This window comes from Octodon degus, unplaced genomic scaffold, assembly GCF_000260255.1.
Source record: "Octodon degus isolate 3935 unplaced genomic scaffold, OctDeg1.0 scaffold00098, whole genome shotgun sequence".
In the NCBI taxonomy this organism is placed as follows: Eukaryota; Metazoa; Chordata; class Mammalia; order Rodentia; family Octodontidae; genus Octodon; species Octodon degus.
This window is the reverse complement of record NW_004524674.1, coordinates 8,997,776-9,022,043: the sequence shown is the minus strand read 5'-3', so window position 1 is coordinate 9,022,043 and position 24,268 is coordinate 8,997,776. Positions and strand designations below refer to the sequence as shown.

Genomic DNA, 24,268 nt, shown 5'->3' with positions numbered 1-24,268 from the left:
CCCCATGACCTAGACTTCCCAAATGATTCTTGCACATCTTGGAGTTTGAGCAGCACTGGGTTAAACTATGGTTCTCAATGATAACAGTCTTGAAATTACCATTTTTCCACTCAACTAATAATGGCTAGAGAAATATGTACTAGGTAAAATAGCAGTAAGCTGAACACGGCGGTGGAGCTGAAGAAAGATCATGAGTTTGAGGCTGTCCTGGCCTTGAACACTTGAACGAAGTGAGCTCAAGTCTGTCCTGAGTTCAAGTGTGACCTAGCAGGTCCCTGACTCAAAACACACATGCATGTGTACACAATCAACAACAGAGCCCCAGCCAATATTGGAAAATAATGAAACAGTAGAGATACTGCAATGGGGGAGCAGAAGTGTTTACATAGACCGAACAACTGGAAGCTAGGGGAGCAAGCCAGACAGAGTAGAACAGGAGGGCTGGGGACATAGTGCAGTGGTGACACCCTTGCCTAACATGTGCAAGGCTTTGGGTTCAATTCAGGGAGGGGGCGGGGGAAGGGAGGAGAAGAAGAATTACACAGTAAGTACAAGTAAGTGTGTCTTCCCTAAAATAATTAAAACCAGAAGTATTTAGGATTTTGGATTTTTTCAGATTTTGCAATACTGACAGATAGATGAGATACCCTGTTATACGCAATTTTTATAAACAATTTTGCACAGGAAACAAATTAACATGGAGTAGAATTTTTCCACTTATGGCATCTTGTGATTGTTCACAAAGCTTCCAGTTTGAGAACATTTTGGATTTAAGATTTTTGGATTAGAGATGGTGAACTTGTAAAACTACATCAGTTATAATGATAGAAATAAATGGTATAATATCCTTTGATGGAAGATAAAATTTTGTCAAGTTGATTTAGAATAATAATTCAATTTGTAGTGGTTTATTAGAGAAATACCTAGCAAATCCCTTTTTGGGGCTTATATTCCTTTTTCCCAGGGAGCTTTTTCCTACTTCCTTAAAGAGATTAAAGTCCCTGTCTTGAGGCTCGTGGGTCAAGATGGTGGGCTGCCCGGCTGTTGCAGCATCAAGCCGGTGGCTGGAAGGTCTTCGGAAGTGGTATTACAATGCTGCAGGGTTCAATAAGCTGGGCTTAATGCGAGATGATACAATATATGAAGATGAAGATGTAAAAGAAGCCATAAGAAGGCTTCCAGAAAACCTTTATAATGACAGGATGTTTCGCATTAAGAGAGCCCTGGACCTGAGCATGAAGCATCAGATTTTGCCTAAAGAGCAGTGGACAAAACATGAGGAGGATAAATTCTACCTTGAGCCATATCTCAAAGAGGTTATTCGGGAAAGAAAAGAAAGAGAAGAATGGGCAAAGAAGTAATCACTTAATGAAGTCTGTGAAATGCAACTGTCTTCAAAATATTTTTATGAATTTGGTTGACCCTGAAACAGTTCAAAAGTTATCTGGTTTGCGGATACCGTACCTTAAATAAATGCCTGTTTTATTAAAAAAAAAAAAGTCCCTGTCTTGAGTTTTCATACCACTGTGTTTGTAACCTGTCATTGTTGCAGTTTCACATTTGTCTGAGGTCAGCGTGGCGGCTTGTAACCCCATCACTAAGACACTGGAGGATTAAAAGTTGAAGCCTAGCCTAGGCAATCTAGCAAGACCTTGTCTCAGAATTTGGGTGGATGGATGGATGGATGGATGGATGGATGGATGGATGGATGGATGGGTGGGTGGGTGGGTGGGTGGGTGGGTGGGTGGATGGATGGATGGATGATGGGTGGATAGGTGGATGCATGGATGGGTGGATGGATGGATGAATGGTGGATGGATGGGTAGATGGATGGATGATGATGGGTAGATGGGTGGGCAGGTGGATGAACAGGTGGGTGGGTGGATGGATGGATGGGTAGATGGGTGATGGATGGGTGGGTGGGTGGATGGAGAAATGAATGAATGAGGCTGAGGTTGTTGCTCGAGGTCCTAGGTTCAATCTCCTGTATACAGAAATAAACGTATTTGTTTGTGTGATGATTCAATTTTTCTGTCGCCTTGTGTAGACTGTAAACTCCTCTTAAAGACAGAAACCACAGTTGGCTCACTCAGCACTTTTTGCCTGTATTCAACACCTCTGTAGTCAATGAATCAAAGTACAGGAAGATGTGGAAACGTGTCTTTAGGCACTTGCAAACAAACAGAAAGCAGGGTGTGGCACATTACCAAAAAATTAATATTAAAGCCAGGCAAACTAATAATGCAGTATAATTTAAATATCAGAGCATGGCTTCTTAAGTTGTCCCATGCATCAGAATTTTCTGAGGTCCCATGCCTCACAAATTGCTAGGCTCCACCCCTACAATTTTTCCTTCTGCAGGTCTTGGGCAAGTCCAGAGACTTTGCCCTTCTCCCCGGTCCCCACAAGGGCTGAGGCTGCTGGTCCAGGGGCCTTTGAGAAGCACAGTGTTAGAAAAATTTCTTCTTTAGAGTTCATGAAGATTCTGATCTCATGAGCATTGGCACATCAAACAATATTGTATCTAAATATACAAAGTAAATGTAGAGATGCTACCAAGTGGAAGGACATAGCACAGCATTAACCTTTGCCAGAGCAAGTGGACAAAGATATAGGACTTGAATAATGTAATTAGTGCAGTTGATTGAACAAGTTTGAAGCCCATCTATAGCAGATAACACCTATCTTTTCCAGTGTGCATGAGTGAACTACAAAAATTTTTTACCTACCAAAAAATTTGAAGCTGCTATTGTGGGAGGGAAAAAACACAAAAAGACCAAGAAATTAAGAAAAAAAAAATGCTTATAACATGTATAGCAAAATGTTTACAATCCTTCATCTACAATGAATTGAGTGATTTTTTAAAGGAAAATTACAAAAGATAATTAAGCAGGGAAAATAATTTCCTTAGAAATCAAAGAGACAGGGAGGGTCAGCCAAATAGCTCAGTGGATTAAAGCACCTGCAAGCAGGTGCAGCGGCTGGGGGTTCAATCCCTGGGGCTGCCATGTTGGCCCCACCCCTGGGGCACATTCAGACTGGCAGTTGGGACTGGGCATGGTGGCGCAGGCCTGTAATCCTAGCACTTGGGAGGCTGTAAACAGAAGGATCACTACAAGTCCAATCTAGTAGTGAGAACCTGAACACCCTGTAGACCTTTCTTTAAAATACAGAAAAAATAATAATAAAGAAATGAAAGATGAAAAATGTATACTATTGTTCCTCCCATCAAGGCATAGGGATAGAATATTGCTTAATGCGGGCTGTGGTGAATGGAGATGGTTGCTTTCACACCTGTCTATTTGCAATAGTGATGCTGTGGTTGTCAAAAGGCTTAGAAGTGCTTGCTTTCCCCTGCCTCTTGGAATTTATCCTAAGGAAATAATGTGGAAAGAAGTCCGTTCAGTAATCTGTGTTTTGCAGTCGTATACAAAACTAATGAGTGCGTGTGCAAAGATTTTCACAAGAATGTGGGCCACAGCGTTTTTTAATAAGGAAATAAAATTTTTTTGAAACAATCTAAATGTCTGTTGGTGGAGGGGACTAGCTCAGCAAATTGCAGAGTCCTGTGAGAACCATACAGCCAATAAAGGCCAGGCAGATCAATTCTTATTGATTGGGCAAGATGTCCACAAAGTATTGTCGATTGAATATACCAGGTTACAAAGAGGATATTGATCAAGGCTGACTAATTCAAGGCCACAGGAGCCAGACGAATGATATCAGTCAGAGGAGCACCCCCCAGCTGAGACAGCGTGAAGCTGAAGACTGGGGCAGGTGGCAGTGGGTGCACACTGCCCCCAGAGGGTAGACCGCGTGCTTTGTTTGGGGTGTAGGTGACTGAAATTTCTCCTTCCTTTTAAACACGTGTGCCTGTATTTATCAGTATTTTATAATTTTCTCCCAGCAAACAATAAGACATCAGGCATTTTTAAGAAGAAAGAAGTTAGGCAGAACCTTTGAGAGGTAAAGATACAGTCTAGTGTGGCTTACAAAAGGAAGTGGCCCCAAGTGACTCCCTGCTGCTGAAGGTTGGCAGTTGCTACGGAGACAGGGGTGTAGGTGTGGCCACAGAGGACAGGGCTGGCGGAGAGGCTGGTGTGGAAGGCCACCTGGGGCAGCGCACATTTCCTGAGCACCAGGGCGGAGGGTGGAGAGGTAGAGCAGAGCAGCGTGTGCCAGCTACTGCTCCAAGTGCTTGGCACACGCATTTAACGCTCACAGCAGTCCTATCACGGAAGGTCCCAAGGTGACCTCTGCTTTAAAGAGAGGAATAGAGGTGCAGAGGGAGGTTAAGACGTGCCCCAGGCTTCAGGGCTGCAGTGGAGTCAGAGTTGATTCTAAATGGTGGAATGCGAAGGAGTGTGGTTGGGGCGGGAGGGGTGATGCTTTCAGGTCAGGGCAGGTGCCCTTGCTCACACCTTCCTCTCCTTCTTGGACAGAAACTGGCAATTACACCTGTGAATTCTGTGGGAAGCAGTACAAGTACTACACGCCATACCAGGAGCATGTGGCCTTACACGCCCCCATCAGTGAGTACCTTTTCTGGTGGGAGATGGGGCGTCATTGGGGGGAACAGGAGACCGGCCTGTGGCCCAGGTTCTGGAGCCTCCTGGGGAAGAGAGAGAACAAAGGGAGCTTAGTCCCTGTCTGTCCAGGTGTCTGGTGTGACCTGGGCCCCCGGGCTGCAGCCACTGGAAGGCTCCCGTACAGCCAGCAAGGTCAGAGCCTTCCTATGATGGACTCGGGCCTGATGCATTAGGAGGGTGGGAATCCCTCGTCCACGACATACAGTGGCTTTATCCCTACCGCCTCTGAACACCTTCATAGCAGGAGCTTCCTGAGCCCCTCCCAGAGCCAAGGTGTGTGGTACAGCTTTAGACAGAGTGAATGCAGGGACTGACCTGGGTCAGGGGCATGGTTGGCAAACCAAGGCGGGTCCCTCTTCACTCTGCATGGTGGCAACAGGCGTGGCAGGCTGGGCCTCTGGAGCCCTGGGTATTAAGCTGAGCAGGTTCCCAGCTGCTGGTGAATATTGACAGCCCCAAGTGTATCCAGGCCACAGTCTCTGACTCCTCCCCTGGCAAGGACCAGAAAAACTCCAAAACTTTCTCCCCCTGGCCTTCCCTTCTGGGGCTTCCATGCTGATTGCCCACCTCCTTTTCCAAAAGTCAGGTGGGCTCTCCCCTTAGATCCCTGAGCACCTGAGCTAGAAGAGCCCTCCAGCCTTGTGTGTGCAGGTGGAGCATCCTTTGTGTTGCCAGCATCTCAGGGTAATAAGGCAGAGCATTTAGGCATGTGTTGGGGACCTCACTGCTTAGGTTTCTCTCAGGAGAGCTGTGGGGGTCCTGACCCTTTCTGTGGTTGAGAAGGTTAGGTCCCGAGGCAGCAGCCTCACCAGACTGTGGGTACCAATGACTGCGTAGACCTAAATCTTCTGAGGTCCAGCACTGTCTAGAAGTCTCCTTCTGGCTTTGCCTTTGACTGCTGTGTGACTTGATACATCTAGCTTCCCTTTCCTGGGCCCACCTTTCCTATCTGTGAGAGGTTAAGATCTTTCTGACTCAGAGTCTGGATGTCCAATATCTTTGGCCTAAAGCAACCTTCAGGCAGGTGCATGCTATAATCAAGTGCCCACATAGAGCCTGGTTGTGTTTGAAGAAAATACAGAGGTTGTGCTGGGTGGGCATTCATCCATCCATCTGATGCACTCATGGAGAAGGTGCCGGAATCAGGGTTATTCTTGTACCTGAGCGATCCCATGAAGTAGCACCTGCCTGTTGCCTGGTATGAGGATGCCACCCAGCATGCACTTCCAGAGCATCATTTCTGCCAGCCTGCAGCCTTGGGGAGAAGTAAGGTCCTGAGTTGATGAAACAATGTGGCTTTTAGCCTTCTGGTTGGCTCCAGGCCTATACCGTGCTGAGAAGCTGTCCCCTCCCTGCCAGTGTGGTATGGCGGGAAGTGCTGTCTCTTGCACCCTAATTTCTTCCTTGACATCCTCGTGCTTCTCTCTTGGAAGACTGCCTACTACTTGTTCTCTGTTCCTTGTTTTTGTTTATCTTTCTGTTGTACTCTCTCTCTCTCTCTTTCTCTGCATCTGCTTGTCGAATGAATCTGTTCCTGAAGTCTACAAACTCTAGAAGTGTGTGTGTGTGTGTGTGTGTGTGTGTGTGTGTGTGTGTGTGAAACACAGCACAGGAGATTTAGGCTAGACTCAGAAAGTCCCTGGCTGACTGCAGAACTTCTTGTCATTGGACACAGTGTGTACTCTTGGGCTTGCTTCTTTCTCTCATGAAAATTTATTTTTATTTCTGAGCAATCTTCCATTGTATGAATTGTGTACAGTTGTATATGTTGTATACAAACTGTACACTGTTTTGTCTTGTCATTTAGCTGCGCCTTTGGGTTGTTTCTAGTTATAGGCTACTTTAAACAAAGCTACTGTGAAAATAGTTGCATAAAGCTTTTTGTGGACATACGTATTCATTGTTTTTTAATAGTTAAGAAAGGGTAGAATTGCTGGGTTATTGACTAGAACTGACAAACCGTTTTCCAAATGGCCATGGCCTCTTCTGCTCCTGCCAGCCATGTCTGAGAGTTCAGCTTACCTTGGTCTTGCCAGGGTCTGAGTACAGGATTGATTAATTTAGCTTTTTTATGTGTGTGAAACTGGGTATCAAACTCAGGTCCTTGCGCTTGCCAGGCAAGCACTTACTCTACTGAGCCATCTCCTGAGCCTTAATTCTAGCTGTTCTACTGAGTGCACAGCAGTATGTCATTGTGGGTTTTGTTTCACTCAGAACTAATGATACTGAACATGACGGCATTTGCTTGTTGTCCATTGTGTATTTCACTTTTTCTCCCAGTCTCTGGCATGCCTGTTTGTTTCCATACAGTACCCCTGAGGAGCATGTGTTTTTCGTTTCGATGAAGTTCAGTTTATCATTGTTGGAAAGAATATTTCCTTCTTCAGCTTTCTGAAGATCTTGTATAAAACTGGCCATCTTTTCCGTACATGTTCTGTAGACGTCAACAGGGAAGCCATCAAGGCTGGGATTTTCTTTGTAAGATGGATTAGCTAATGTATTCCATTTCCAAATATTTGGGAATTATTCAGCTTATTTTTAAAATTGATTTCTGATTTAATTCCATTGTAGTCAGAGTACAGAGTCTGTACGAGATGTAATCTTTGACATTTACTGAGATGTGTTTTATGAACTGGCATATTGTCCCTCTTGCTTATGTGTTTCATGTCCACTTGAAAAAAAGCCTTACCTTCTAGCGTCAGGTTAAATCATTTGGTAATGTTCAGATCTCTGTGCCCTTTCTTGACCTTTTCACAAACAAATGAGTTTGTCTTCTCAGGCACTTAGAGAAGTGTCAAAATCCTCAACTGTGACTGCATTTGTCTCTTTCCCCCTTAAGGTCTGCCGTTTTTTTTTTTTTCGCTAATCTTGCTTGAAGCTACACTTAGATGCATACACCTAAGATCATTCTGTCTTGACAAAACTGGCCCTTTTTAAAATTGCATTGTAGGGGGCCGGGCAGATGGCTCAGTGGAATAAGCGCTTGCCTGGCAAGTGTAAGGGCCTGAGTTCAATCCCCGGTTCTGCAAAAAAAAAAAAAAAAAAAAAGAAAGAAAGAAAGAAAGTAAAATTGCATTATACCTTTTATCTCTGGTAATATCTGTCTTCCTGAAATCTTAAATTACAGCCATTACAGCTTTCTTAGGATTGGCGTTCACATGGCATATCTACTTTCATCCTTGGCTTTTCGTTGGCAGTTTTATATGTGCAGTATCAACACACAGTTGGTTCTTGCTTCTGAAAATCCTTGCCTTTTAATTAATGTATCAAATCCATTTACATTTAACATACTTTATTGTTGGATTTCAGTTTACCATCTTGTGTTTTCTCTGTCTCATTTGTTAATTTTATTTTTTTCTCATATTTCCTTTCCATTTTTAGTACTATGCAAGTATTTTTTACTTTCCTGTTAACTTTTCTATTAACTGTTTTTCACTCCATGGCTTATTATGCATCTTTAATGCATTGCGTAGTCCCCGATGAATGTTCATCCTAACAGATCTCGTCCATGTACCAGCCTTAGTACAGTGTGCTGACGCTGCTACCCTCCTGTATGATGCACTGTTATCATACAGGTAAAGCTGCATATGTTACGTACTAAGCAACTATTTGATAAAAGGCATTTTCAACTAGAAAATGCCTTTTATGTTTACCTACACATTTACTGTTTTCTGTGCGTTGGTTTTCTTTATGTAAATCTAAATTCCATTTATTAAGAAATTTCCTATATTGTTCAAGAACTTGCTTTAGCATTTCTTTTTTTTTTTTTTTGTAGAACTGGGGATTGAACTCAGGCCCTTGCGCTTGCCTGGGAAGTGCTTATTCCACTGAGCCATCTCCCCGGCCCCTTAGCATTTCTTACATTGTAAGTCTATTGGTGAAAGAACTCACAAATGAAAAAGGGTTTTTTTTTTTTTAACTTTCTTTTTTGAAAGATGTTTTCTCTGGATATGGAATTCTAGGTTGAGAACATTTTCTTTCAGCATTAAAAATATTCATTGCTTCCTCTGAGTTAAGTTGTTTCTGATGAAATGAAAGTGGTTATTCTGATTGTTTTGCTTCTATACTTAATGTCTTTTGTCTAGCTGCATTTAAATATTTCCCTATTATACTGGTGTTTATCAGTATGATTATGGTGTGTTTATGGTTTCTAAGGTTCATTGAGCTCCTTCCATCAGTGGGCTTACATTTCTCATCACATTTAGGAAATTTTAGCCACTGTTTCTTCAAATGTTCTTCTTCCATAGTTTCTCTTTCTTCCCTTCTTGAGGCTTTCACTCTGTGCATGGTAGGTACTTGGTGTTTCCAGGTCAACTGCAGAGGTTCATGTTCAATCTTGTTTCCATCTCCACTTCAGTATGGATCCATCCTTTGCCCTGCCTTCAAGTTCACGGAGCTGTTCTTCTGCCACTGGATCTCTATTCAGTCCCCTTGGCTACTTCTTTCATATTTTTCATTCTTTTCTCTTTATCATATTCCTGTTCTTCAAATCTTTGAGCATATTGTCTCCTAGTTCCCTCAACCCTGTCATTTCTATATTTTTCTCTTGATTATTAATCACTGTGTCCTGCCTCAGGTGAAAACTAATTGCTGGTCTGTGCTGTGCAGTGTGGGTGCTGTGTTGTTGACTCGCTGGATTTTGTTTTCTTCCTTTCAAAATCACTGCCTTAACTCTGGCAGACCGCTGACTTGCCTGCAGATCAGCTTGGTGCTCCAAAAAGTTCTGAGCTGTGTTAGGGCAAGACTAGAAGAGTTCTTATTCTAGAATTATATTAGCTCTTCTAAGCCCTGGCCTCTCCGGTTTCAGCTGACTATGTGACTATGTTCTGAGCAGTGTTTCTCCTCTCTGACAGGTGTGAACTCAGACTACACCTAGTCTTGTGTGACTTCTGAATCATCCCTCTGTTAGCCATTTCCTGCTCAGCTTTGTAGACCCCTAATGCAATTTGCTTTTCAGTTATAGACATCAAGGGGGGGGGTCTCACTATACATTTCTGGAATTGTTTTCTTCACTTGGTTCTCTTTGCTTTGTTCTTCTACCCTGCAAATTCTAGCCATCTCAGAAGCTCTGACCCCTGATCATTGTCTTCTCAGTTCAAGGAAGTGGCTTTCTTCGTCTGGGTGCCACCTCTTTGTACTCTGTCAAATGATCTGTCTCGGTAGAGCCCTGGAACGACCATGGGGCTCATGTGTTCTCTTGGGAGTTGCAGCTGGGCACCATGTATTGACCAAGGCCCCCAAACTTATTTCTTTCCAGCTGTAAGTTTCAGGTGGCAGGAGGTCTGGACTTACACCAGTTACTCTGTTTTGGCCAGAAGAGAACATTCTCCTGTTCTTGTTTCACAGTGGAGCCACAAGCAAGGCCTTCCTGGCTGCCTCCTCCACCACATTTGCCATGGCTTCCCACCTCCAGCCTTTAAGCACTTGATTCCATTGGCCTTGGCTTCACCTTCCTCGGCCTCAAGAGTTTCAGAGACCCCCTGGTCCCTCCACATCTGTTATTTGATTGCATTTCTCAAATCCTTATATTCCCTGGATTTTCTCTTTTTTTTGCAGAAAGGAGAAATACAGTGCTGTTATTTGTCAGATGCTTGAGTGTAAATAGCTCCTGTGTGTTTCTCACGATGACAGCCAGGTTGTCTGGGAGTCAGTCTTTCTTAGTATGAGATTGGGTAGCAGCTCCACTGTGACAAGCAAACTGTTGAGTGACATGAGATATTGGAAGCCTGAGTGCATCTCACTCTGCCCAGACCCACTGAGTGACCCGTAAGAGCTACCCAGACCTCTCCGAGGCTGACCGATCTGCCTTATTCCCTTGAGGCCTAGAGGAGGATACTGCGCCAAATTTCTTTGTGGCACAGCCACATCTTCACTCTGGGCAGCCACCCCATCACCCCCTCTTTGATGTACTCTTCAGCATCCTGTGTGGTGTGTAGGGCACCAAACAAGTGACTAAGAAGAGGTGAATAAAAGGTCACACTGTGTGTCACTGTGGGGGTGATCAGCTCTTAGAAGAGAGGGGTTGGGGACCAACAGATAGTCCAGGGGCTGGCCTCAGGGACAGGTCCTTAAGGAAGTGCTGCTTAAGTGTAGTGACAGGGCCCGCAGTCAGCAGCTTGAAGGAAGAATGTTGCTGCCAATGTAGAGTAGGATGTGCAAAGGCCCCGGATGTGGAAGGAGCAGGTGTTGTAGGTGAGAAGGCGGAGATGTGAGTGGCCCAAGAGGAGGCGAAAGGGTACCACAAGTCCCAGAAAGGCGGCTGAAGCAAACTGGTGGAGCCCCAGGTTTCTGGTGAAGTGCTTCCTGGGTGACCCTAGATCCCTGCCACAGTAAGAGAAGGGTTTCCCTCTCTTGGGTTTTTACAGCAGGAATTGACAGTGGAAAGGTCTAGCCCTGAGCACCCTAGAAGTTGTTCTGTGGGTAAGGGGCAGGCCTCAGGGAAAGAGCCCATTAGGAACTCTCTGTCCTCGTGCCCAGGTCCCTGGAATGGGTGGGGCAAGGACAACGGCAAGGGCCTCAATTAGCTAGCAGACTTGAGCCCGTCTCCTCCCAGCACTGACTTCCTGTATGGCCAGAAGAAAGCTGTTAACCTGTCTGGGATTGGTTTCCATATTTCCAAAGCGGTCCCAGCAGCAGCTGCTTACAGTGAGGAGCAGCTTCCCTTCTGGTGGCTGTGACTTTCTGGGAGTCTCACAGAATCCCTGTGGGACCATGTACTCAGCCAGGGTCCTCCCAGCCTCATCAGTGGAGTGAGACTGGGGGAACTGAGGCCAGGAGAGGACGCACGGGGCACAAGACCGGACGTCAGAGCTGGACTTGGGGTGGGCGTGGGAGGTGCTGGCTCTATTCCAGCTTCAGTTAGGGTTATGTGACATTAAGCCTCCAGCCAAGGTCCCTGAACTGTTCCCTCATGCTAGGGGACAGTGGAGAAATCAGAGATGGATTCTGGATGCCAGCACTGTGCTGAATCTTCAGGTTCATTCCGTATTTAAAGATAAATAAGATACTGCTAGACAGCCCATCCTTGGGATTGGACCCAGAGGTCCTCGAGGTCCTCAGCTTGGAAAGAGGAGCGGGGGATGCAGGGCCTCAGTCAGAAGGTGAAAGTCCAGAGTGCAGGGACTTGGGTGGCGGGCTGCTGCCTCTGGACGCCCTGCAGTAGGCAGGGGCATGCTCTGCGCATCCCTCTGCACAGGGCTGCACACGGGACCCCAATGGTTCCTGTTGCTGCCACTCACTGCCTGTGTGACGTCAGGCAAGGCCCCATATCCTGCTTCTTTGGGCCAGTGCCAGGAATAGTGAGAGGGGACGGTTGACGGTCCTCTCTCCTCAGGCTCTGAGCAGTGGGTGGCCTCTTGTCTTGCCGTCCGGGACGGGCACTGTCCTGGGAGGTCTCGTCGCCACCCTAGAGGCATGAAGCTGGAGCCAGGACCTTTGTGGACAACTCAGTGCTGTGGCCAAGCCCTGAGAACAGACGGTGCCCACGGGACGTTACTAATTCCTGTGGGTTCTGGCCACTCCTGTGAGCAGCACCCCAGGAGTCCCTTCCCCACGCTGCCTGGTCCATTCCTGCCCCTGCTCTTGTATGTAGCATGGGAGAGACCACTTTTAGGAGTTTAACCCACTGGCAAGGGCTCAGGCCACTATTGCCAGCCAGGATTGCCAGAGGTGGACACCTAGTCAGTCCACCAAGTCAGTGGGGCCACCTTCTGCAGAGAATTCAGCTGAGGGAACGTCAACTTGGTCGTGTGACACAAGCTTTCCTGAGTGCCAGGGTCCTGCTGCACATACTTCTGCTACCTTGTCAGCCACTGTCCACTGAGGAGTGGGACCACAGAGCCCCTGTCCCTACAAACACCGGTGTGACACCAGGCCCCTCCACACTTTCTGCTTTCCCTGTCAAGCCCATCATGACCCCTGCCTGTCTTTTTCTGTCATTCTTTCCGAGCCAGCTTTCCTGTGGAGCAAAAGGACTGGAAGGCAGCATTCTCGAAAATGTGCTTGGCACCTTTGGTGTGGGTCACAAGCCGAGGCCTAGACCCTGAGGGACTGGGCTGGCCAGGGTCACAGGTGGCTCACAGGGTGGGCTGATCAGTGACATTCAGGTAACTGAGTGTGAGCTGGTGGCTAGGCTTCTTGGAGGAGAAGCTGGAGAAGGTTCTAGGGTCCCAGGTTTGGTCAGGCCTGTGAGTGGGAGTGAGTCTCTACTCTCTGTGCAAGAAGTGGTTGGGTGGAGAAGTCCCACTCCAGACACAGGGACCTGTGGTCTGAGAGGCCACTCACGCTGCGGCCTCGAGGGCCCTCAGGGACTGAGAGCATGACCCTCTCAGGTACTGCCCCCGGGTGGGAGCCGCCAGACGATGCAGACACGGGTTCTGAGTGCTCCCATCCAGAGGTCACTCCATCTCCACGCTTCGTGGCAGCGAAGACCCAGACGAACCAGTCGGGGAAAAAAGCTCCTGCCTCGGTGGTCCGATGCGCCACGCTCTTACACCGCACCCCTCCAGCCACCCAAACCCAGACGTTCCGCACTCCAAATTCTGGATCTCCGGCAAGCAAGGCGACTGCAGGTACCGATGGCCGGCATTACCCCACACTTCCTTCACCCTCGCCTTTCTCCACCTGCCACCACTGTGCCCAGTCATTGTTCCCTGCAAGAGCAACAGTGGAGGGCCCATGATGCTCTGGGACAAATCTGGGGCCCAGCTCTGCCTCTGGCCGGCTCTGTGACCACAAGCCAGGTTCTCTTGCCCTGAACCAGACGGTGATACAAAAAGGTTTGCAAAATAATAGAATATTTCCCCCCATAATCATGCCCTTGGGCATGTCTTATTTGGCCTTTACAAGGTCTGAAAACTTCTCAAACTAACTACCAGCCCTTGAACTTTGGGAGATTTTATATAAAACTTTTTATTTCTAGCTGACATTGGAAAGTCAGGTCTGGCTCCTGGGCCCGTGTTCCTGCAGGGCAACAATGGGCTGCCTCCTTTCATAGGGCATGTGCTGTCCGGTATTCCCCAGTCCCCACCACTCCCCTCGCCTCTCCCCACAGTGGCCCCACAGCAGGTGTCATTTCTCATTGTGACTGCACTGTTGTCTATGTACATCCAGCCAAGTTCATCCCTGTGTATCTCCTGCCCGACCCTGTTAGCATGAGTCCACACCTCCACCTTAAAGAAAATTGCTGTGAACACGTGCTCATTTCAACATGGAGCCGCTCCTCAGGAAGCAGTGGTGGGCCTGGTGCTCTGTGCTTGGGGTCTCCCCCATCTAACATTCCCTATGGAATGACTCTAGGAGACAGAGATGGAGCAGGAGCCAGGAGATGCCAGCTCCTGCACCTTCTGAGGCCACACAGAAAAGGGATCTAGCTCCAAAAGGGTGAACAGCAATAAAAAGTTCCCAGTGGTCATTTCCTCCAAGAATACTGATGATACCCATTATGTGCCAAGTACCAGTTGTCAGGATTCCTCGGATTCACCCTTGTGTGGAGCAAGCATTGGACCATCTCCTGGATTTGCAGGGTGTTGGTTGGAATGATGTGGCGCCCCTGGTGTTTCTGGGTACCGTCAAAGGCCAGAACCATCTCTGACACATGCAAGTGATCAAGTCATGTCCTCACATGAATGAGCTCACTCGGTGACCCAGCTGGGTAATGAGCTATGCTTTTTGTGCCCCTGGTTCAGGAGGCAAAGGTATAGTTTGCTGGGCTTAGATCTTTCAAAAAGGGAAGTGTCAGCCAGCCAGGAAGACAGTGGTGTGACAGTTGGGGTGTTGCCGCGATAGCGGTAAATTAGCAAGGAGCAGACTGGTCCTCTGGGCCTGACAGTGGTGATTGTCTCCCCAGAACTATGGTGTCCAGATCCTGCTCAGACTCTTGAGCTGGGTGGCTGGGAGGTTTTAGGCCTGCTTCCTACCGAAGACTGCCCAGAGTCAAATTTGTCTTCATGTGATAGCATGTGGCCCTCGGTATCTCGAGTGAGCCTGTAACAAGCTGTGGGGCTGCCTTGGTGGGACTTGGGAGACTCGTGCTGGGGATTACATCTGGATTACCAGCCGGGTGGGCCAGAGGGCAACAGGTTGGGAGCAGGAACTGGCTGGGGCTGGGAAATGGTACATGCTGGAGGGAGAATTTGTCGTGGCTCTCACGATCCTGAAGTGTGTGGCTCTTCATCTGTGCCTGTGAGCACGCCTGTGTGCAAGATGTGCCTGCAGGGCCACAAGCTTCTGTGGTGAGGAAGTGACAGCATCAGTCAGCTAAGCCGTGGGAGACTCGTGTTAAGAGTTGGCAATTTGTGATGCTAAATTCTACCCAAATGTTGGTAGGAACAAAACTCTTGCTAGGAAGGTGCCTATTCCCCCGTAGATGTGAGAATTTCCTACCACAGACACGTGTTGCCACAGCGAATTGAGAGTGCTGCTGTGCACCTGAGACCTCCACAACCCCGCTCTGTCTTGCTTTTTCACCTGGAAAATGAGAACCAGAATGTAACCTCAGGGTTTTTGGAGAGGACTGAGGGAGACCATGGCTGTGACATGTGTGAGCCAGAGCCTGGCACATCACAGGAGCGAGACCCCTTCCTAAGAAGCCTGCTCACATGTGCCTGCTGTCTTGTGGCACGCAGCCCGGGCATCCTAAGTCACACTTGAGGGAAGTGTTGACCTCGCTGTCTGCAGCAGCCCTTCCAGAAAGGACGCTCTGTGCGAGGGACGCCCTGTGGGCTGGGACAGTGGAGGGAACTAGGCAGGCCTGTAGGAGCTGCTGCTGCCTTCCTTTCCCATCGTCCCTCTGAGTGTCAGAGCCCCAGAATTTGCAGTCAGCACTTTCCATTCTCAGTAGGATGGACAGGCTGAGAGCACCATTTCCCAAAGTGCGCTTCCAAGATCTGAGGTCACCATGTTTTATAGAATAGTACAAAGTCAGTGTTTTAAGTGGGCCTCTGTAGGACCTCTGATTTGTTTAGGGAAGGTTGGATTAAATAAAGTGAAATGGGTCTTTCACCGGTGGAACTTTTCCAAGCCGTGATAGCCTTGTGCAGCTCGTTTCTGCTTTAGGAAGGAAGGGTGTCAGCTGCACATCCTTGGCCCTCATCTGGTCATCTGGCATCTCTGCAGTACCACGAGCACCTTGGAAAAGCTGGCTTACTCCCCAACTCAGATTTTCTGCTGTAGTATTTCCTGCGGGTCGTGGGAGGGTGGGCAGCTCAGTGTGTGGCTTTCTACTTGGCTGAACTATCTCTGCATCATGGGGTTTCCAGAGAGAGGACTGTGTCAGCTTGTGAGTAGCGGTGCAGGGATCTGGGGGCACCGGGCCCTTTGCCCTCCCCAGGCACAGTCGGACGGCCTCCCCAGCCTCTGGGCTTCCTGGGGTGCAGGACTGCCCTCGATCTCTTCCGTGTGCCTTTGTAGTCCAGGATGCCCTCCCTGCTGCCCAGGGTTCACCCAGCTGATGGAGCTGCCGTCTCCCCTGCTCCTTTGTGGGGGCTCTGACAGCAGAATCTGATAGAAGGAGCAGAGGATGGCTGTGTCATGTGATTTGTCGACACTCTTGTATGTCTGGGAGCCAAACACAGGCCCCCCATCGTGCTGTCTGCTATATTGGCTGGATTGCACTTGGGGGCATTGGCAAGGCACCAGTGTTCAGGTGCTCCTGCGGTGCCATGAAGTCCCCCTTGAAGCCCAGGCCCCTGCCTGTGCCCAGCAGAGCCACAGCATTCACCCAGCCTCAGGGACCCTCCTTGAGGCCAGACGCTGACCTTCCCCATGGCTTTCTCCCTCTGTCCTGTCCACCACCCAGCAGAAAGCGCTTTCAGTCGGAGAGTAGAAGGCAAAGCACAAAACCACTTTGAAGAGACCAACAGCAGTTCACAGAACTCCAGCGGTGAGTGTGTCTGGCACAACTGCTGCCACCCCCTCTGCAGGTGCCCCCTAGGTTGGGCTATTCTGGTACATGGTGGGTCTTGTTGGGAGGAGGCTGGGTACGGGGCAGAGGAAAAACAGGGCCAGGCAGAAGCACAAGGAGCCTTCTCCCCAGGGACACCCCTGTGGCTCGTCCTTGTCTTCCCCATGGAGAGAGGAACTCCTTCCACAAACCCATGGCATCTGCTCTGCCAGCCTGCTTGGTTGGCCCAATAGAGTCATTGCTATATTTTTCACATAAGCATCACATCTAATTTCTTCCCAGGAGAGGCAGAAGGGGTACGGTAGGGAGACCCCTGAGACCTGGGGGCCCCAAATTCTGGCCCCACTTTGGACCTGGGACCTTTGGAGCAAAGATTCCTCCCCAGTCTTTGCAACACAGGTCATACTTTGCCTGAGCTTTCCTGATGGTGTTTGGCGCCCCCTGATGGCTGTCTCATGCAGAACCTGGGTTCAACCTAGCAGACCTGGGTGTGAGAAGAAAGACCAGCGAGCCAGTCTGCAGGGTGACAGCCAGAGCAGGAAGGGACAGGCATTGTGCCACTATAGTTGTGTGTTTAGATAAGACGAGCACTCACTCTCTTGTAGGGTTGAAATGCCCAAATGTTAGGTGCCAGTCTGAGCCAGCCCCGGTGCTGGGCACCCCGGCCTGGGTGTACAGGTAGCAGACATGGTTCCCTCGTGGAGCGCAGCCTCCTAACAGCAGCCCACACGTTGTCTAAGCCCAGGTTTGGACCCTGCTGTGCCACCTAACAGCTGGTGACTTAGTCTCATATCTACTGCAAGTGACGTGAAGGAGACACAGGCCCTGTGTGCCACAGGTGGTTGTGGGCACACATGTTACACACTCAGGTGTTAGGGAACTCGGGTGGTGGTTTTTTGGGGGCCTTTAAATGTTTTGGTTTTTTGCAAACCCAGTGATGTTCAATACCCTGGGAAGTCTGAGGGTTTTAAACAGGATAATTCCCACACCCCCTCCAAAGAGTGGGCCTAAGGGCGAGTGAATGCCTGAGGCCATTTGGGAATCAGTAGCAGTGGGGACCCTGGAACTGGGGTGTCCGGGTGTGCCCTGGCTCCCAGCCAATCTGTGCCGTAACCCCTGTGCCTCTCCTACCACCAGAGCTGACATTCACAGTTGGGAGGAATGATCCTGTCTGGAGCTGCCGCTTCAAGCAGCCGTCGTTTATTGAGCGCTTACTGTGTGTCCAGCATGCATTCAGAGCTCTGTGTGTCCTACGTGTTTCCATCCTTGCCACAACTGTGTTAAGGGCAGTGTTACTGTTATCCCACTTTTCGGATGAGGAAACTGAGGCTCAGGAGACAGCAGCTATAGCTCCAGGTCCTCTAGATCCTAACTAGTGAAGGTGGTGAGGGCTGGACTTCCCACTACTCTTTGTGGCCGCCCTGTGCTGCCTGCGTGGCACTGCTGCGCCAGGCCAGGGTGGAAGAAGGGGTGAGAGCCAGCAGCTTCCTCTAGAAGCTCTGCGGCCCCCTGGGGCTGCTCTGGTGCTTAGCACCTAAGGTCCCCACTGGAAGCACCTTCCAGGGCCCCGTCCCAAAGTGGGGGACCACATGGACATTCTGTCTTCAGGACTCCTGTGGCCTCGAGGTCATTGAGGGCGTCCAGAGAGATGGCCCTGCCAGATCTTGTCCTGCCCGTAGCCCCAGCACCCATGGGAAGCCTGCACTCTGTGCCAGCCTCCCCAAAGCATTCCTGCCCACCAGCCTATAACTCCCCACTCTGCTGCGAGTCCCACCTGCCTCTCTGGATGACAGAACAGCAGAACTGGAAGAGACTTAGCTAAACTGTTTCTCTTTTGCAGAAACTGCAAGTCCCCTGATTTCCAATCCTTTCCCTCTCCTGCAGAGTAAGTGGTGGTCCTGGGGGGTGTGGATGGAGAGGGCCAGGCAGGGCAGGGAACAGACTCGGCCTCCCTGCAGCCCCAGCCTGGGTGTGCTGACCAGGCAGCCCAGGCAGCTTCAGCAGGCCAGGACCCAGGCGGGTGGAAGAGCACAGACAGGGCCGGAGTCATGCCCTGTCATCACCATAGCCCCTGCGGGAGCACAGGTCTTCCCATTCTTGGTCATCAGGTGGTCAGGACAGACTTAGCACGCCTCTTCTGATTCTGCCTCAGCTGTTTCCCCTCCTGCCCTCACTCTTCTTCCCATCCCTCCCTCTTTTTCTTCTTTCTTCCAGGCACTAATGAGCGCGTTGGGGACACAGATCTGGCATGGCAGACTTGTTCCATCCTCCCTCCGTGCCTCTGTCTGCTGCCTGCCCTTCTTCCCTCACCCATCTTATTGTCCCCTCTGCCTGCTTCACTGTCACTTTCTCGGCCTCTTCTCTTTTCTTTTTCTCTCCCTTTACTGCCTGTATGTTTGTCACTTTGTCTTTTGTACATTCATTCATTCGTTCATTCAGCCAACGAAGGCAACCTCTGCTGGTCTCTGAGACCTAGGGGATATGCGTAGTCTCTGCCCTAAAGAGCTTCTGGTCCATGGAAACTGTCCTCCTGAGACCCTCCGGTGCCCGGCACTCAATAAGCACTCAATAAAAAGAACTGCTCCATGGAGTTGGACAGCTTCTGCCTGCATGTCTTCCTCTCTCCATGTCCTCCCTCCCTCAGCCTCTCCCTCACTGGTTTAGTGACAAGGGCCCAGAGCCCCGAGTACAGAGACCCTGGTGCATTTGGGTTCCCGCTTCCCAAAACCGCCTGCAGCCTGGCAGAAAGGCCTCGGGGCTTGTGCCACTCCTCACCCACCACCTCGTTTCTCCCAGAGCCCTACACCTGCGGCGCCTGTGGAATACAGTTCCAGTTCTACAACAACCTCCTGGAGCACATGCAGTCACACGCAGGTAAGGGACAGCAGCTGGGCAGGCAGTGCAAGGAAGGGTGCAGCGTCTGGGCAAGAGGAGCAGGTTGGAGTCCGGCAGATAGAAAGGTGGGACAGTAGGGGCACAGCAGCCAGGGGGGCAGGCAGCTTCTCTTCCCTACCCCACCTCAGTTCTTGCAAGCGGAAGAGACAAGCAGAGACCCCTGCAACCTAGGACAGGGAGCCCCAGTCAGCTGACACAAGGTGCTTTTCACTGTGAGGGTGCAGCTCAGGCCCTGTGGGAGCAGTCGGATGGGCGGAGTCCAAGAAGATGTCCTTGACACTGGAGCACTGGCCGTGAGCCTGAGGGCAGGTGGAGCTGAGTGTGGCTCTAGACCGAGGTGAACAGGGGTAGAAAGTGGGAGCAGAGGGGCCCGCAGCCTGGAGCAGGCTGGGCTTAGCCCATCCCAGGACACCAACCTGTGCACTCTGACACTGTCCATAAAACAGGGGGTCTGCATCCCCAGAGAGGTGTTCCAGGCCCCTTGAATTTCTGGGTGTTGAGGTGTGAGATGAGCCAAGGGTTCCCCTGCTCATCACAAGTTCCTGGCAGTACTGGTACTGCTGGCTTAGGAACTGCCTTGAGAAGCCCTGCCATGCCCCTAGGCACAGCCCTCTCCAAGCCTTTCTGTCTCATGCTTTGCAGCCACAGGCTAACGGTTTCTATCTGTCTTCTCTGCCTGGTGCATGTCCCCATCTCCAGCTGCAGGCTTTGGCCAGGCAGCCCCCAATTCTGGTACAATTTCTGTTTCCATCACAGAAAACAGCATATACTATTCATAGCATATACTATTTGCTATGAAGGTAAAAGCCCCAGATTCCCAGTGGCTTAACATGCACCTCATTCTCTTCTTACATTACAGACCTGATTCAAACAGTCTGGGTGGGAGGCTCCCCCTCAGTGACTTGGGGAGCCAGCTCCTTCCTCTCTTGGGTCATCTGGGGCTCTAGCTCTTGGGGAGGAAGGGAGGCTGTGAAGACGGCACATTTCTTTACCACTTCAGCCCACAAGTAGCACCTGCCACAGATGCTCCAATTCAAGGGGCAGGAGCAAGTCCCAGCACCAGCCCAAATCCATGGCTGATACAACTCTTGCTGCATAGGTCCTGCTTTACCTTGGTCTTAACCATCCAGCAGAAAAGTATAAAAAAGAAATATAAGAAGTAAAGCCATGGTGTTATGTTGAGCTGTAGGAGACTCAGGTCAACAATTTCTGACATTGCCAGTCAAGCAGAAGACCCAATACTATTATGGGCTACTGGACTCTTTTAGAATATTTTGCTGAGTTTTCACACCTATAATATTGAAATAACGGAACTTAACAAAAAAAAAAGGGGACACAGATGAATGTCCATCTTGTATCTGTGTATTCAAAGTGGTTAGGATAGATATATAGTTACAGTCTCTTAATGAATAGAGGGATTTGTTCTAATGGTGTTTGTAAATAGAATATCATGTGTGCATCCTGTACAGCAATTAACCACTAGGAAGAATGTATGCAATTTGTTAATTATTGAAACTGTCCTACCAATTTGATTTGAAACTGTCTCATTGCTATTTGTTTCTCAATAAAATTATGCAAAAAAAAAAAATCCATGGCTGAAGCATACCCAGAGCCACTACCCAGGGACAGCTTAGTGTCCTACAATATAAAGTACAGGTCTGGGGAGGGTGCAGCTAGCTGTCCTTCCACCTGTTCCTTACAGTGATCCTTGCATGGGTGCCTGGGCTTTTGGCTTGCCTGAGCCATAGGAAAACTATTTTGAGCTACCTATAAAATATATAATATAGTTAATATATGTTAGTAACAAAAGTTCATTTAAAATTATTTTATTATCATGTTTAAAAAAAATAGAGAGGCAAGTGGGTTGTGGGTTGAACCCACCTGCAAGGCATTAAAAGTAGAAATAAAGTGTTTAGGCAAAAATGGTGGCTTAATAACTGGCCACTGCACTTATTTCCTGTGTCATTGATTTTATCATTTGTGTCCCCCCATGATTTACAACTCTTTCACTTACTCTTCCAGGTGTGTCCTAACTGGCACAAATATTACAGTCCTAGTGCCAGGTGTGGTGGTGCACACCTGCAGTCCCTGCTCTTGGGAGGCCGAGGCAGGAGGATGCTGCAAGTTCAAGGCTAGCCTGGACTACACAGGGACTCCTGGTCACAAAACACCACACAAAAATATTACCATCCTAGATAGAGCCTGTTTAATGTTCATTACTGCTTTCTTAGTGTACCCTTCATTCATTCATTCATTCATTCATTCATTCATTCATTCATTCAGCGCACACTAACCAGGTCCTACGCTGGGCACACTCATGATCTTTCTAAGAGCCTTCTTTTATTTCCGATGGACTCTGAAGTCAGGGCTGTACGCCTAGTGGCACCCAGCACACTGGAGCTCCAGTTCTGCTCTGCTGATGTCCCTTGGTGACCTAAGTGAGGAAACCTTGTCTTCATCTCCAGCACAGGTATATAGAGACCCCAGGTCTCCTGCTGTCCTCCTCACATCAGCTTCTAGGGTCCCAGCCGCCTTTTGGGAGGGAAGCCCTTGAATGCCCACTCTGGTGTGGAGACTGTCCCCCACAGGGAACCAGCAACCCAGGGCTAGTGGCAGTGGCAGTATAGTTGGGGACTACCACCTGAAAATGTTGTTTGACCGAGACACGGCCTGCTGTCAGTCCCCTACTCTGCATCCTTGGACATCCACCTGCCTGCTGACAGCTTCTAGAAGCTGAGCCGTAATTAGGAAAGAGAGGCTGCTGGTGTTTTCCCACCTCTGACAGCGTCCATTAAAATGCAAATCAAGGCTGAGCCTGGAGTTGGCCCCACCTCTCCAGGCATCTTGACTCCTTTCCCGGGAGCTGTGGGTTGCTTTGTTCTGGTCTAGCGCAGCCAGAGAATGCTCCACAGCAATCCAACCAAAAGCCAGCGGAATCCCAGCCAGGCTAAATCGGGATTAAAGGATTGGCTCCGTGGAGAGAAATTAAGCATCCTGAGCTGCGCAGTTCACAGCTCCGCTGATAAGGAGGATCAGCCTCAAATAACACCAATCTCATTAAGAGGCTGCTGAATGGCATGGGCTAATTCACGCTAATAAACTTCCTTTCAGAACTGGAGGAAGAGCTAGTGGAGGCTCAGGAGCAAGCTTTGGCAATGATAATGGTAACAGTAGCCAGCCCTTCCTGAGGGCTTGCCACTCAGGAGGTGCAGGGCCTGTCCGCTCCTCCCTTCCCAACACCCATTACGGGCCACGTTTTCATCCCCTTTATGTAGGTGAAGAACTGAAGCCCAGAGAGCATAATCACTGGCCAGAAGTTGCACAGCAGCATTAAAAACACTCCAGAATGATTAGCACTTTGTACTAGGTGGTGTTGTGAGAGTTTCATACTCCATCCCCATTTAATTCTCAGAACAATCCTCTGGGTTAAATGCCCATGTTAACGCCACAAAAAAAGTAGCTTGCCCAGGTTTGGAAATCACAGGCCTTCATTAGCCACCCCTACTGCTGCAGGTGACCCAGGAAGATTAGCATAGAGGACGCTCTCCTAGGTCTTGCCTTGCAGCCCCTTGTTAAAGTCTAGCCAGGTGGAACACAGCTGGAAGAGGGACACAGAGCCCTTCTGGGAAGCAAGTGAAGTTGGTAACTTGCTAGCTGAGGTCTGGGGGGTGGCCAGGCCTGGTGTCTGAGATCCTTTGAGTCACCTTGCTGCCCGAGGCTTTGATTATCCGATCTGTGAGGTTCATCAGGACACTCGGGTGTGGGTGAGGGTCACAGAGACTCCACGAGAAATGTGGAGGGGCTGTCGTCCACACTTAAGACCCAGCCAGGGTGGGGCCTGTTTTTCCATTACCTGTCAGAAGTAACAGGCTGAGTATCTCTTACCTGTAATGCGTGAGACCAGAAGCACTTTGGATTTCAGGTATTTCAAGTTGTAGAATATGCGCCTGTATTCCGTCATAGCTTAGGGCTGAGAGTCAAGTCTAAATGGGAAGCTCACTTCTGCCTCTCGGAACACCTTGTACGCACCAGCAGAGGCCAGTTTCCTACAGCAGCTTGGCCTTCCGTGGGGTGGGCACATGTAAGGGTTCACTACACTGTGCAGAGTCCTTTCAGCTCAGTCTCGAAGCATTTACTAAGTACCTCAGTGTACCAGAGCAAGAGTCTGCAAGATACGGGCACAAACAATTTTTTTTTTTTTGACGGTACCAGGGATGAAACTCAGGACCCTGCGCTTGCCAGGCAGGCGCTTATGCTGCTGAGCTGTATCCCCAGCAGCACGAACAACTTTTGAATCAATCATAGGACATTGTTATCTAATACTAGGCTGAATCACGATTAGAGAAACACCCTGAGGCTTACTCAGCTCCTGTCTCGGGGACGGAATAAAGAACACTGAAGTCCACGAAGTTGAAAGGACTCAAGTGTCACGTGCCACAGCCCTGGCAAAGTCAGGTGTGCATCAAGAGCTTTCAAACTTCGGTACTCTGGTGGGAAAGTTAACCAGGAAGGCTGCTGTTTCTCCTGGTAAAATTAAGCCTCCTTTTTGCAAATGTTCAGTCCATGCATTTAAAAAAAAAAAAAAAAAAATGCATTCTCTGCACAGGGAAAATGCACAAAAATTAGAATGGAGGGGAAAAGATATATTTAGGTATATATGCAGACTAATTTAGATAATTGTATTGTCGATTGCTGCTGGCCTTTTGAAAGGAGTAGATAATGCTTAAAATTTTTACTTGTTACTCTGATTTTTTTTTCCTCTTCTGAATTTCTTGTAACTTTTTGTTACTTTGTTTTTTCTTTAAATGAATCTTGCATGTTTATATCTGGTAATCTGAAGAACTAATTGGAAGATAGCATCATGTACTACAGCAACCATTGT

General features: G+C 48.9%; 1 protein-coding gene and 1 pseudogene across 7 annotated transcripts in view; both read left to right on the top strand.

Moving 5' to 3' along the window:
- Window positions 1-24,268, top strand: part of Znf618 (zinc finger protein 618) — a 174,960-nt gene that overhangs the window by 133,109 nt on the left and 17,583 nt on the right. For 2 of the 6 annotated variants that reach the window (XM_023723296.1, XM_004638475.3), the window contains 4 exons: window positions 4,443-4,532; window positions 12,920-13,159; window positions 16,387-16,470; window positions 19,288-19,365. In XM_023723296.1, the coding sequence (XP_023579064.1) occupies window positions 4,443-4,532; window positions 12,920-13,159; window positions 16,387-16,470; window positions 19,288-19,365 (492 nt within the window). Of the gene's footprint in view, window positions 1-4,442; window positions 4,533-12,919; window positions 13,160-16,386; window positions 16,471-18,331; window positions 18,377-19,287; window positions 19,366-24,268 lie in introns of all 6 variants that reach the window. The other 4 variants (XM_023723298.1, XM_023723297.1, XM_023723295.1 and 1 more) reach the window with 3 other exon arrangements.
- LOC101577204 lies at window positions 1,026-1,399 on the top strand (annotated as a pseudogene). The gene has a single exon (XR_001117229.2). The product of XR_001117229.2 is annotated as a cytochrome b-c1 complex subunit 7 pseudogene (transcript).